The 14,789-nt window shown below is 38.2% G+C and overlaps 1 protein-coding gene across 1 annotated transcript in view; it reads left to right on the top strand.

The window, feature by feature from the left end:
• Positions 1–14,789, top strand: part of HFM1 (helicase for meiosis 1) — a 111,847-nt gene that overhangs the window by 13,087 nt on the left and 83,971 nt on the right. Inside the window, exons 4-8 of the mRNA XM_004619925.2 lie at positions 2,143–2,408; positions 2,873–2,920; positions 12,313–12,383; positions 12,835–12,967; positions 14,466–14,617. Of these exons, the coding sequence (XP_004619982.2) occupies positions 2,143–2,408; positions 2,873–2,920; positions 12,313–12,383; positions 12,835–12,967; positions 14,466–14,617 (670 nt within the window). The remainder of the gene's footprint in view (positions 1–2,142; positions 2,409–2,872; positions 2,921–12,312; positions 12,384–12,834; positions 12,968–14,465; positions 14,618–14,789) is intronic.

Here is a 14,789-nt window from a genome sequence, read left to right as displayed (position 1 = left end):
TATGCATACATATATATATTTCCCTCTATGATTTGTTGCCTACTATCTGAACCCCATCAAATGTGGTGTGGTGATTATGGAGAATGGGTAGGGAGTGTTTTATGATGTGTCGCGCGGCCGCTTTCATGGTCCAGGAATATGTTCACTCTGTTCACTCATGTGAGGCTTGATTTGAGCATGTGGGGAGCAGTCTTGAGTGTGGCGGCGATTGAGTTGTGGAGGTTTTTGCCTGCCGTTACTGGGTCCCTTGGGGAGAGGAGGGCTCTCACCCACCCCTCTCTGGGGCGCCCCATGTGAAACAGCCTGGCGCGGGTCCTGTGGCATGGTTATAGGGGCCTTATGTTATGCCCCCTTTCAGGAGAAGCAGCCGTGTGATCTGGACAGTGACTGATGACGAGATTATCTGGTGCTGGCTGGAGGTGGTTTATGGGCGTCATCCCTGGGTCACCAGAGACTGGGGAAGGCAGGCAGAGGATATCCACTCCTGGTCCCGTTGAGCCCAGAGTCTAAGGTCACAAATTTCTGCATTACCTGGGTTCCAGAGGACTTCACTCATGTGTGAGGTTCGGTATAGTGCGTGGGGAGCGGCCTTGAACGTGGAGGTGGTTGAGTTGTGGAGGTTTTTGACTGCTGGAGTTGGGTCCCTTGGGGCGGGTGAGAGCCCTGCCCTTCTCTGGGGCACCCTGTATCTTAGCATAACTTTTAATGTAGCAAGCAGTCATCCTGTGCCAGAAATGTTTTCTTAGTCCATATTACCATCCCATAATAAGATTGTGCTGTATTATTTAATAAGACCAATCATCTGCTTTTGAATTTTCATTTTTCAAAACATAAACAACTGGAAGAGGATATACCTCTAAAATTTCTATACATTTTTCTCTCAGAAGTGTTTAGAAATTGATCTTACACAAAATAATGTCATTGAAATTAATAGTAAAAATCATTTAGAGATCATTCTGTATTTTGAAGTTTTCATTTGAATGCCATTTCGTACAGAATTCTTTAAGACTATTATCTGCTATTGTTTTCATTACTTATCTTTAAGATGTGAGTGTTGTATTAGAAACTTTCATAGTCATCTCATTCCTTAGGACTGTTGTGAACAAATTACTATGATACACTATCTTTTCATCAGTCAAATAAAATTAAATTATCATCTCAGAGATGGATTTTGTATTTCCTACATCTTTCTAAAGTATTTCTTAAGTAGTGCTTTTAATTAACAGGAGACCTTAATACCTGTCCAGATGGACCTTTTCCAGAATTGACTGTTCTCATGGTGCAGTGCCTAGCTTCCCTTAAAGTGATCTAAGAGATCATATAGAAGCAATAAAGTATACTGTTATCTAGCCTTGAAAACTATAAACTTACGCTTCAGTAGTATTGTATTAGTCTCATAGGCCATTCTTGAACTGATATAGAGAGAAAAGTGTGCATACCAGGAGACAAAGATCCATTGGAAGCTGGCTGTCACAAATACAGATACATAATTTTTAGGAAAGTGAAAAGAATTCATTAACAAATATAACTGATATAGAGAGAAAAGTGTGCATACCAGGAGACAAAGATCCATTGGAAGCTGTCTGTCACAAATACAGATACATAATTTTTAGGAAAGTGAAAAGAATTCATTAACAAATATAACTGATATAGAGAGAAAAGTGTGCATACCAGGAGACAAAGATCCATTGGAAGCTGGCTGTCACAAATACAGATACATAATTTTTAGGAAAGTGAAAAGAATTCATTAGTAAATATAACAGGTTATGTTTTAAGATATTAATCTACTTTTTTGTTTGAATAAACCATAATCTAATATATATGCTGCTGCAGTGAGAATGAATAAACCATAATCTATGACTATTTTACTTTATTCTTATTTTTTATTTTTGGGTCACGCCGGATGATGCACAGGGGCAATTCCTGGCTCTGCACTCAGGAATTACTCCTGGCGTTGCTCGGGGGACCATATAGCATGCTGGGAATCGAACCCAGTTCGGCTGCGTGCAAGGGAAACACCCTCCCCACTGTGCTCTTGTTCCAGCCCCTGTGACTATTTTAGAATGGACCAATTTTATACTAATTTCCCATATTCTAAGCTTTTGTTCTAAGTGTAAAACTTGTTTTTGTTTTGTTTTTCAGGTTATTTAAAATATCTGACAACATGCATATGAGTGCTATTTCTAATGATAGTGAAAACCTGGACTATCCTGTTGATTCAGGAAAAATTGTCCAAACAGAAATTAACAAAGGGAGATCATGGAAATGTAACAATAATAATCAGAAATCTCAGTATTCAAACAGTAAACCGTTTTCAGCAAGTGATACCTTTCCTGCATCTAGAACCAGAGAAGACTTATTCAGAGTACCGTCTCTTCCATCTGTACCCCTGCACCATAAAGTTCAAGGTAATTCTTTGTGTTTTTCACTTAATTTTATAAAAATACAAATTTTTATGTATTTTTGGCATAAGAAAGAATACAAAAATATAGTAAATTAAAATAGATAATCTGTAAGTACAATTCCTGCATTCCTTTTGTATTTGTAGGATTTTTTCTTTTCCTTTTTGAGTCACACCTGGAGATGCTCAGGGGTTACTCCTGGCTCTGCACTCAGGAATTACTCCTGGCGGTGCTCGGGGGACCATATGGGATGCTGGGAATCAACTCAGGTCGGCCACGTGCAAGGCAAACGCCCTACCCACTGTGCTATCACTCCAGCCCCAGTATTTGTATTTTTTAAGTATTTTTATTTTTCAGAACTGTGCTCTAGTGTTTTAAAATTGCTTTCAATAAATAAAATGCAAGTTTTATTGAAATGTTTTTCATTGAAAAGATAAATGTCGATGTAAGAATGTAGTATTCTTTTTTAGGGTTATCAGAAACTGGATTAGATTCTTTGAAGTCTGTCACAGAAATCCGTATCCTTAACAGCTTGTTATATTTGAAATAATGATTATTATTTTATTGAGACATTTTGTTCTGTAGAATTCCTATTTATTTATTTTGACCAGCAAGGAAAGAAAAGTGAATCTTTTGGGTTGTTTATGTAAGAGACCCAGTGTGTCTGCTAGTGCTAAACAAAGTGTGACGTGCATCCCTCTTCTCTCTCTCTCTCTCTCTCTCTCTCTCTCTCTCTCTCTCTCTCCTTCTCTCTCTCTCTCTCTCTCTCTCTCTCTCTCACCCCCACCCCCCTTTTAGGCATTAGGTACTGAGAGGTTATTTATCACATTTGTACCTTTACCCACTTTCAGCATTAGTTCTTGTCTAGAGTGATAATTTCCAATTATCTTTGGCATAGTGGAACCTTCACTATCCTAGCTGACCCCCACCCCCAACCACCACCACTTGTGACAAGCTTCCAACTGTGGACCATTCTTCCTGGCCCTTGTTTCCACTGTCCTTTGATAACTTTTGAAATAACCAGTCTTTAATGCTTCTGCTCAGCATGATATTGCAGTCCTGCTGCATTTTCTTCTCTCAGTGATCTAAACTAGGTGGGAATCATAGGAAATATCAGTAAATAGCTTGTTTTATTATCTATATGATGTGAAATTCTTACTTTTTTACTAAAACTTTCCATTATATAAAACTACTTTTTGAAGCATTTTAAGTGTTTTCATTTGGCACAGTCAAAATGATTCTTGTTTTGTTTTCTTTTGTTAGTAAGGATTGCTGCCTTCTCCTGTGTGCATTGATTATTTTTGTTTCACAGTATTTGAATCTTCAGTACAGTGGAATTTTGGTCATGTTTATCCTGCCATAGTCCTATTGGCATTTTCAGTTCTGCAGATGTTGTCCTCTCTGTTATAATGTATAATTGCAGTGAGACTGCTGAGAGTTTTTTGATTGAAAGGGAAGATTTAATATCAAGTGTTGATAGTGATAATAAATGGCGCAAGTATTTGAGTTTTCTCATGATCTAGAAAACTGATTCTATGTCTGCTCTGAATCAAAGATTCAGTTTTGTGAATGTAAATTGATGTAGAACTACCTAATGAGAGAAAAAAACAGCATGATGGCTCACTTGTGGCCTTGTTACAAATAAATATTTTATAGGAAGAGACATATTTTGAAGGAAAAGTGAAATTCCTTCAGAAGGTGATGGATTGACAAACACAAAAATAGATTTTTGTTTTAGTACAACTATTCTGATTCCATACAACTGGAAATAAAATGAAGATTTATAAATTTTTCTGCTTGATTTAATAAATCTAAAGCTATGTTAATTGAGTGCTTACTGTGTACAGGAATTGCTGTATTTCAGATGCCACTTAAGACAATTGGTAATGAATCCTTGCACCTAAGGAGTTAACATTTTTGTGATGGAGGCGGGGAGATAAATATATCTGAGCTATTGTGACAACATATAAATATACAAACTAAACATAAATATATGAAGAAGTCAGTGTTTTAGGAGGTAGTGTATAACATGGAAAAAAAGGGGAATGGAATAAGATGGTAAGACTTGGACAGCTGATCAGGATTAGTATTAAATCACTGTATCACTGTATCACTGTCATCCTGTTGATCATAGATTTGCTCGAGCAGGCCCAGTAACATCTCCATTCATCCTAGCCCTGAGATTTTAGCAGCCTCTCTTTACTTGTCCTTCTCACTGTGCCTCATTAGAGGCTCTTCAGGGTCAGGGGAATGAGACCCATCATTGTTACTATATTTGGTATATGAATATGCCACGGGGAGCTTGCCAGGCTCTCCCCTGTGCAGGCAGTAAACTCTCGACAGCTTGCCAGGTTCTCCAAGAGGGAGAATGAGGCTATCAGACATTCCTCTGCCGATTCCTTCATATGTGAGGCTCTTCCCAACGTGTGGAGAGTGTCCCTGAGCATGGCTGTGGCTGGGTTCCGGAGGCCTTCAACTGCTGGGGCACTGCTCAGGGCAGGGAGGGAAACTCAACCCGCCCCCTCCAAGGGACCCCAGTGAAAACAGCCAGGCACGGGGGCAAGAGACTCTGCATCGCACACTTCCGGGAGCTTGGTTTTATAGTCTCTGGATGTTGGCCATTGATGGGATTACACAGTGCCGGGGGCAGTTTGTGGGTGTGACTGCCTAGCTACTGGAAAATGGGGGATCTGGGTGGAAGAGGCCCAGTCCCTATCTGAGCAGCCTTGGAGATCTTGGGTTCCGGGTCCGGCACACCTGGGTTTCTCTGCCGGTTCTTTCATGCGTGAGGCTCAACTGAACGTGTGGAGATTGGCCTTGAGCCTGGCTGTGGCATATGGCTACTCTATTTAGAATTAAATAGAGTAATTAAAGAAGACTTTGGGATAGTGAGATTCATGCAACTGATGGGAGTGAGAGAGTAACTGAAGTAAATGAAATGTTGAGGGAAGAAGCAAGGCATAGGGAAGGCCTTATAGCAGGAAATATGACTGAAATATTCTTTTAAGATCACAAGAGAACTGTGATGGTTTCTTATTCTTTTTCTGACTGAGGCACCCATCTGATCTTGTTTCTTTTCTTTGATCTGTATCTTATTGACTGGCCCATAATCTTATGCCTTGGTCCCTTTGGAATATTCTGAAGGCCCACAAGGTGTTGCATGACCCCTACTTGAGGAAAATTGCAGTATGACCAGAGATGAGTAAGAGGCAAGTCTATTATAAGGTGAAAAGTATAAGATATAGGGAGGCAAAAACATGTAGGGCCTAGTAGTGAGGTATTTTGAGACGAAAGGAGAAATTTGTGCAGATAAATATGCAACCTGATTTAATTTATAATAGTATTACTGCAAATTATCAATTTTTGTATAGCATCATAAAAGACAGTATATCATGTATTAAATTTCTGTTTGTTTCCAAATATGCATCCTATACTGTTAATATATAGTAAATTGTTGGAGCACATTTTTTACTTATAGCTCTGGCAACTTTATAAAAAATAATAATATATTCTGCATATAGTGTTTAATACATGTAGTTGACAAATTTGACTCAAACTAAAAATAATGCCATGTAATTGCAAATGTTTTCCCAGCTGACAGTAGATTCTTACCTTGGAGAAGGGACAGTTTCTTCTTACTAATTAATGGTTTAGAACTTTTTTATAGAGTCAGGATAATTTAAGTTCTTGCCAAGTCAATATTCCAATACATCCATCATTTAGCTGATCAAGTTGTTAAGAGACCTGTGTTTAAATCAACTGTTAAAAGTATCTTAAATATTTTCATAGGGTAATATTTAATTTTAATTTTTTAATTTAATTTCTTAAATTTTCTTAATTATTTAATTTCTTGGACTGGAGCAATAGCACAGCGGTTGGGCATTCGCCTTTCATATGGCCAACCCGTGTTCGATTCCTCCGCCCCTCTCGGAGAGCCTAGTAAGCTACCGAGAGTATGGAGCCCGCACAGCAGAGCCTGGCAAGCTACCCATGCGTATTGGATATGCCAAAAACAGTAACAATAAGTCTCTTAATGAGAGATGTTACTGGTGCCCGCTCGAACAAATCGATAAGCAACGGGATGACAGTGACAGTGATTTAATTTCTTAAAATGTTGTAATATTTTGGTGGGCTCTTACATGTTACTATTATATCATCCACAAATAGAAATAATTCTACTCTTTCCTTTCTGATTCATATGCCTTTTATTTGTATTTTCCAATTTCTCTGGCTAAGACTTCCAATACTATGCTGAATGAAAGTGATGAGGGTGGGTCATTCTTGTACTGTTTCTGATGTCAGAGGAATTCTTTAGTTTAAATGTTAAGTAGAATGTTAGTTTTGAGTTTATCTTAATATGGCCTATATTTTCTTGATGTACATTACTTTGATACATCATAAATGTATTTAACTACAATTTAATATAATTTAATTATATTAAAATTATAATTTTAATCAAAAAAGGATGCTATATAAAATGCTTTTTATTTGCATCTATTCAGATGATCATATGATTTTTATTGTGGCATTTCACATTGATTGCATATGTTAAACTGTCTTTGCATTCCAAAAATATATTTTATCTGACACGTCTGTGATTTTTTTTTAAACACTTGTTTACAGAGTTGTTCATAATACAGTTTTACAGGCTTTGGATGTTCGAACACCATTCCCACCACCAATGTGACCTTCTCTCCTCCACTGTCTTCATTTACTAAACTTTACCAAACCACCCTCTAAGACTGATCCCTTGGCAGGCACACAGTAATTTATTCCATATCGCTTGGAAAATACGTGAAATTGCTTTTATCTCACCATGGGGTTGTGAACTCCTTGTCTAAGGGTTTAGTGTTTGTTGTTAATTGAACCTTCAGTGTTACTGTTTTTGTTTGCTGAGTTTAGTTGATGGAACGGAGTGATAGCACAGCGGGTAAGGCATTTGCCTTGCATGTGGCCGACCTGGGTTTCATTTCTCTGTCTCTCTTGGAAAGCCTGGCAAGCTACTGAGAGTATCCCACCCACATGGCAAATCCTGGCAAGCTCCCCATGGCGTATTCGATATGCCAAACAAAAACAGTAACAATAAGTCTCACAATGGAGACATTGCTGGTGCCCGCTCAAGCAAATTGATGAACAGTGGGACTAACATGCTACAGTGCAATTTAGTTGATGTCTCTACTACTTTCCCTTGTGATTTGGTGTGCTCCTACCAAAATTTCAGTATTGATGAATTTGAAGGTGTCATACAGCCACATATGCAGCCATGTGGTTCAACACTTTAGAATCTATGGTCTGGGCCAATGAGTTGAAAAGATACTGAAGTTCAAAGCCTAAAATCTTCAGTTTGGGGTCTCTGCAGAGAGTGGTGAAATGGTGGAATTGCACCATTGGTGTTGGCAGCAATTGTGGGTTGTGGTGAAGTTGCTAGAGCTTTTGCAGGGTGGAGATTTGGCCTTCCCCTCTTTGAAGGATCCCCAGAGTTCTCATGTGGGGGGACTTGTGTGTCCATGAGTTTTAACTGCTGGGCTTGCATTTCCTCGGATATAGACTCATGCGTCAGAAGACTAGGACTGTGTGGGTGAGTCAGCTTGGGGGCAGCTGTCTGTGATCCTTTTTAATACACTGTTGAATTTGGTTTGCTGATAATCTAGTTGAAAATTTTTTAAAAATATGTGTACTAATCATACTGGTTTGAATGCCTTCATGTTTAAGTTTCAGTTATACAATGATCAAATACCCATCCATCCACCATTGCACATTTTCCACCACCAATGTCCCCAGTATCACTCCCCTACTCCCCGTCCCACTCCTACCCCTGCTTCTATGGCAGACAGTTGTCCTTAACTTGCTTATTGCTGGCTTTATAGAATGAGTTTTGGAAATGTATTTTCCTCTCCTTTTTAGGGGGTGGGGGAGAAGAGGACTATATTGATTATTTCTGTTGAAGTTTTTTCCTTTGTGTTCAGTTCAGTTCTCATATTGTCCAACTGTGTGATTTTTGTCTGTTATTTTTGTTAAATTTTTACTTTTTTAATGCATTGTTCTCTTTTTTTTAATATTTTAAATTTTTATTGAATCACCATGTGGAAAGTTACAAAGTTCTCAGGTTTATGTCTCAGTTATACAATATTCAAACACCCATCCCTTCACCAGTGCCAATATTCCACCACCAAAAACCCCAGTATACCCCCCGCCCTCCCCAACTGTATAACTGATGAATTTCACTTTATTTTCTCCTTACCTTGATTACGTTCCATATTTCAACACAAAACTCACTATTGTTGTTGGAGTTTCCCCCCAAGAAAGACAGCCCTACTACCAAGGAAGCATTTGATAATTAGTTTTCCATTAAAAGATTGTATGGTTTCAGTTTTTAGAAAAGGTCGCGCCGCGCGGTTCAGAGTTGTCCCAGTCCCGCATCCCGGAGCCATGTTAGTTGCTGCTCAGTGTTGCCGGGGCTCCATCTGGAGAAGGTGTACCAGATGTACCTCCTCCGTCTGGATCCCCGGTGTTGCTGGTCCGGTTTCGGGTCCGGAGCATTCTCCGGCCACGTTGCTCACCAGAAAGCCTGGCTTCTTCTCTGTTGAATGTGGCAAGATGGCGCCAAGGGTGGGTCGAGGGTGGGACTTCCGGCGACCGGGGCCACCTGGAGGCTGGGCTGGCGCCGCTCCACTCCAGTGCCCCCCCGTGGTTCGGAGTTGTCCCAGTCCCGCATCCCGGAGCCGTGTTAGTTGCTGCTCAGTGTCGCTGGGGCTCTGCATTGTTCTCTTGACCCACTCTGCGTCTTTAATTTGAACAATCTATTGAGTTCAAATTAAATTTTATTTTATCACGTTTGGTTTCTGGAAATTTATCATCTTTTTATTTTCATTGACTATGTTGGTTTCTGAACATTAAAGCAGAGACTTTCAACCCTCTCCATCTTGAAAGACTGGCCTTTTTATTTTAATGTAATATATCTAAAGTCTGTAGTTTTCCCAAATTAGTTTCTATTGAATGTTATAGTTTACAACAACATTGATATTATTTTATATTTCCAGTGCTGCTATACCAGTACATCACAAGATAGCAGAGTGTCACCAGAATCTCAAGACTTAATACATTAATTTTATATATCAGTGATACATTAGTGAAATAGGAAATTATAAAGATTTACACAATATAGTTAAAATTATAAATTTAACATATCACTGTATCAATGTCATTATCATCCCGTCAATCATCGATTTGCTCGAGCAGTCACCAGTAATGTTTCCATTCATCCTATCCCTGAGATTTTAGCAGCCTCTCTTTACTCGTTCTTCCCAGCAGTGCCACATTGGAGGCTCTTTCAGGGTCAGAGGAATGAGACCCATCATTGTTACTATATTTGGCATATCGAATACACCACAGAGACTCTGCCGTGCAGGTAGGATGCTCTTGGTACCTTGCCAGGTTCTCCAAGAGGGAGAACTAGGCTATAAGAGGAGGCTTCCAGGAGGTATGTTTTATAGTCTCTGGATCTTGGCCATTGATGGGATTACACAGTGCTGGGGGCAGTTTGTGGGTGTGGCTGCCAAGCTACTGGAAAATGGGGGATCTGGGTGGAGGAGGCCCAGTCCTGATCTGAGCAGGCTTGGTGATCCCAAACCGAGGTCCCGCATACCTGGGTTCCTCTGCTGGTTCCTTCATGCATGAGGCTCGTCCCAACCTTGAGCATGGCTTTGGCTGGGCTCCGGAGGTCTTTGGCTGCGGGAGCTCTGCTCAGGGCGGGGAGGGAAACTCAACCCACTCCCTTCTAAGGGGCCCTGGTGAAGACAGCCAGGCGCAGGGGCAAGAGACTCTGCCAAATTTTACATAGTATAATTAAATTTTATATTATATAATTATAACCATTGAAATTAATTGAAATAAATTTTAATTATAAAATTATAAATCTGGATAATATATACATTTATTTTCCTTCATAATGTAAAATACTTCAAAAAATCCATTTAAAAATCCTAGGGCATGAAATGGTAGTATAGTGGTCAAGGCACTTGCCTTGTATATGGCTCACCTGGATTCAATCTCTGGCATCCAATGTGGTTCCCAGAGCCCAACAGAAGTGATCCCTGGATGCAGAGCTAGGATAAGCCCTGACACCGATGGGTGTGGCCCCAAAACAAAAACAAAAATTCTAATATTTATAGACTATGATCTAGTCCAAAAGTATATATGTTTTATGACTCATAATTGTTCTATTTTTCATATATATATTTAATGGATGCACCATGATTTAAAAGGCTCTTATTTTTATTTTATTTTTATAAAGTTGTTCCCAATAATTCATTACATTTAATAGTCAAACACCAGTCCCACTACCATTGCGCCTTCCCACCATCATATTTCGAATGTTTGCACTTCAAATCCCAAACTGTATCTCCCAAAGCAGAACCAAAACAATTAATTTTGTATTTCTTGTTATGAATAATCCACTAAAAATGGTCCAGTAAAGATTTCTTGGAGGAAATGTGTGAAGATTATTGTATTTCATCCTGGAGCCATTAAGCCCTTGTATAAGAGATTACTAACATGTTTGTTAAACCCAATCAAATGTTGTGTGCTATTCTTGGCACACCAGTGGTGTGGAGTATGAGAGGTCATTCCAGAAATTCTCAAATTTCAAATACGATTTTAGAGCAGATTCATTCATGGGTGAGGCCTATGTTGCTCTCTTCCAGGAGCTTTATTTCTGGATAATGGCCATTGATGAGATTTTATGGTGCCAGGGGCAGTTTGTGGGTGTGACTGCCAAGCTACTGGTAAACTTGGGAGATGGGTGGAGAAGGCCCATTCCCACTCTGAATGAGCGTGGAGATTTCATTCACAGATCCTGCATACCTGGGTTTTTCTGCAGATTCACTCTTGGGTGAGGCTCATCTCAGTCTGTGGAGAGCAGATGTAAGCATGGCAGTGATTGAGTTCTGAGGTTTTTGTCTGTTGGGGCTTAAAATGCTTTTAATAACACCTTTGAAGATTCAGTGCTCCAACTCCAACACCATTGATAATGTCAGCATCCTTGCACCAGGATAGACTGGTCTTATGTTTGAAATAAACTTCAACCAACCAAGATCAAGACACTTGTTTCTGAAACTTGTCATTGTCCAAATCTCTGTCTTTGTTCATAGTGTCAGTCAGTAGTTGATGGTGTGCTACCATCTGTCATTCTCCCAAAGTGGGATTTTAGTTAGCATCTAAATGCTTAATGATTGGAAGCCAGAATCACATATGGTAGTTGGGAAAGTATGTGGTTAAATCCTTTCCGTGTAGAAATTGGGAGGGGAATTTTTGCCTCATCTTTTGCACCGAGCTCTCTAGTGGGACATGGAGAGCAGACGATTCACCTATGGCCTTTATTGTTACTGTCTTGTGGGATTTGTAAATGCAAACTTCATTGCGTTTCAGAACTGGCTATTATAAGTCCATATTTTAGGTATGAATATTGAAAGTTGGACAACTAGATGTGTCTAAAATCCTTTGCTCCTTGGGGAACAGTTGGAATTTTGGGTTGGGTTGCTTTCTAATCCTTTGGCACTGTGACAACCTGAGATTTAGGGCAAGAATTATGTCATCTTTTTTTGTCCATTTCAACCTGAGTATTTTATCATTTGCCTCATGCATGAGTAAGAGTCCCACATTTAGTTTCTGGATATCTCTTAGGGGGAATTACTTCATAATTGTTATAGCTAGTTCAACGTGGGAAGAGGAAAGGTCAGTAGTCGCCTATGTTTCTCTGTTGGCTTTTTCCTTTCATCTGTTAGTTTTCTTCCTTATGATGCTTAGATACCAAGTATTAAAGTTCCATCAGTAAATATTGATGCAGATAATTTAATTTTAAAAGTAGCAGTTTCAAAATTATGAAACATTTACTCCTTAACGTTATTCTAAGCTGCAAAATTTAGAAGTATTTTCAAAGGGTTTCCATATTTCAACTATATACAATCCAAAGCCTTTGATGATGTAAGTATTTTATTGTAATCTTTATACTAAAATCTGTGCTGTCTATGGACAGGGACTATATGGTATTCATCTTTATGATAACCAGTACTACACTCAGCATTAGTTTAGGATGTACTCTGACTGTACATTATAGGAACTCATAAATGTTTATTAAATAAATACATGTGAGTTTTATAGATGAGTTGGTTTGTATTTATTAAAACTTATTTTAAAAAAATGGAAACATACAATATGATTTTCTCTAGGTCTAGCTTATCACTAATAATACATTTTTAATAATGTTATTTTTTGAGGGAAATAAACCTAAAATTAAGTTGAATTTAAATATCTTAGAGATAAAGGGGTTTGAAATAGTACTCTATAGTCTTCCTAAAGTATAATTTTAGAAAAATTGAGAATATATATGAAAATTTCTATGTATTTCATGATTGACTAGATTTTATTTTTTAAGCTTCTTTACACAGATAAGAATTTTGTGATTTGTGCTCCTACCGGCTCTGGAAAAACTGTAATATTTGAACTAGCTATAACAAGATTGTTAATGGAAGTGCCATTGCCATGGTCAAACATTAAAATTGTTTACAGTAAGTATTTACATATTGTATTCAATTTATATATTATTATATTAGAGTATATATTATATTATATTAGAGTATTATTCATTTTAATAAAACCTATAGATGCAAAGACACGTAAGTAATAGGATTGTTGTTTGTATTTTATATTTTTTGCATCAACATTTTGTTATCACATTAAATTCAAAACATATATTTTCAGTTATACACAAAAATAATGTATGAATTTAGCACTTTCACATTTATATACTTTTTGAAAACTTTTCATAACAATTTTATTTTTTTCTCTTCAACCATAGTAACATAATAACCAAATTTTGTCTTAGCTGGAGGGTCTGTAAATACGGGCTTATCCAGCCCACTCACAGGCAAGGCAAAGGCTGCTTCTTGAAATGGTCCCACTATGGACCCTCTGGTCGTCCAACCCAAGACTACTCCTTGCCTGGCTTTATCTTTACTATATTGTGTAGTCTCTTTATTGAATCACATTCCAGACTTTAGCTTTTCCATGGCTTCCATGATTCTTCCATGTTTTTTACATAGAATGTGACTGACCTTAACTGTATTGCCACCACCTTTGAGACCCTGAGTCTCAAAGGTGGTGGCAATACAGTTGTCACAACCCATCATGCCCAGTGGCTCCTTCCTCTATCCTTGAGTTTTCAGAACCGCTTTTCCCTTTGGGAGACATCCCCAAAACTTGTTGGTGAATTCTCAGTATTTATATAATTTTTAAAAGGACAAGCTAGATGAAAAATAAAAGCAAGCATTCCAAAACCCTAGAAATTTCCATAAGAAATTCTACCTCCCTTACAAGTGCATTTTGGTATTTTTTTAAGGTAATTTGTGTGGTTTAAAATAAATCAGTGACAACTGACTAGGGAGATAGTTTTAAAGACTGACGTACATGCTGTAGCCCCTGGGTACCATCAGAAGGGCCCCAAGCACTGGATTTAGAGGAGCCACCAAGCATTGCCAGTTGTTACCAACTAAAGAAAACAAAAAATAGGGGGCACTGGAGACATAGTATGGTGAGTAGGCACTTGCCTTACACTTGGCCCACCCGGGTTGGATCTCTGGTATCCCTCTATGGTCCCCTGTGCACTGACAGGAGTAATTCCTTAGTGCAGAGCCAGGAGTAACTGCTGAGCATCACTGGGGTGGCTCCAGAACAAAGCAAACAAAAAAAGAAAGATCACAGAATGTCTTATATTGAAAAGCAACAATCTGTTTTACTTCTTTATACTTTTAGTTACAATTCCCTGAGTAATCACTTCTTTTTCAGTTTATTTTCAGATCTACTCAGTGGTTATCTTTATATTGTAAAATGATTTATGCATATTAACTTTTAGTATATATGCTACTGAAGTGAGCATAAAAATTAGTTAACTTTAATCAAGGTTAAGCAGCACTTAAGTCTGTATTTCTCCCTATTTTCACTAGCCAATATTTGTGAAAATTTAAAAATTGTACTAATACTCAAAATAAATATCTTATATTGTTATAGTGGCACCAATAAAAGCCTTATGTAGTCAACGTTTTGATGATTGGAAAGAAAAATTTGGACCCATAGGACTTGTTTGTAAAGAACTCACTGGAGATACAGTAATGGATGACCTATTTGAGATTCAGCATGCCCACATTATTATGACAACTCCAGTAGGTGTTATTTGTACTTTATTATATCCTTGGCTTATTACAAAATGTTTCTCTTCACAAATAAGATAAGGAAGACAAATGACATAAAAAGTAGACAATAGATTTGATTAGGCAGTTTGTTATTGTGGATAATTTGTAATAGACTTACTGGTAGTTTTCTTTTACCCAAACA

This window comes from Sorex araneus, chromosome 5 (assembly GCF_027595985.1).
Source record: "Sorex araneus isolate mSorAra2 chromosome 5, mSorAra2.pri, whole genome shotgun sequence".
Classification (NCBI taxonomy): Eukaryota; Metazoa; Chordata; class Mammalia; order Eulipotyphla; family Soricidae; genus Sorex; species Sorex araneus.
This window is presented reverse-complemented; position numbering and strand designations above follow the sequence as displayed.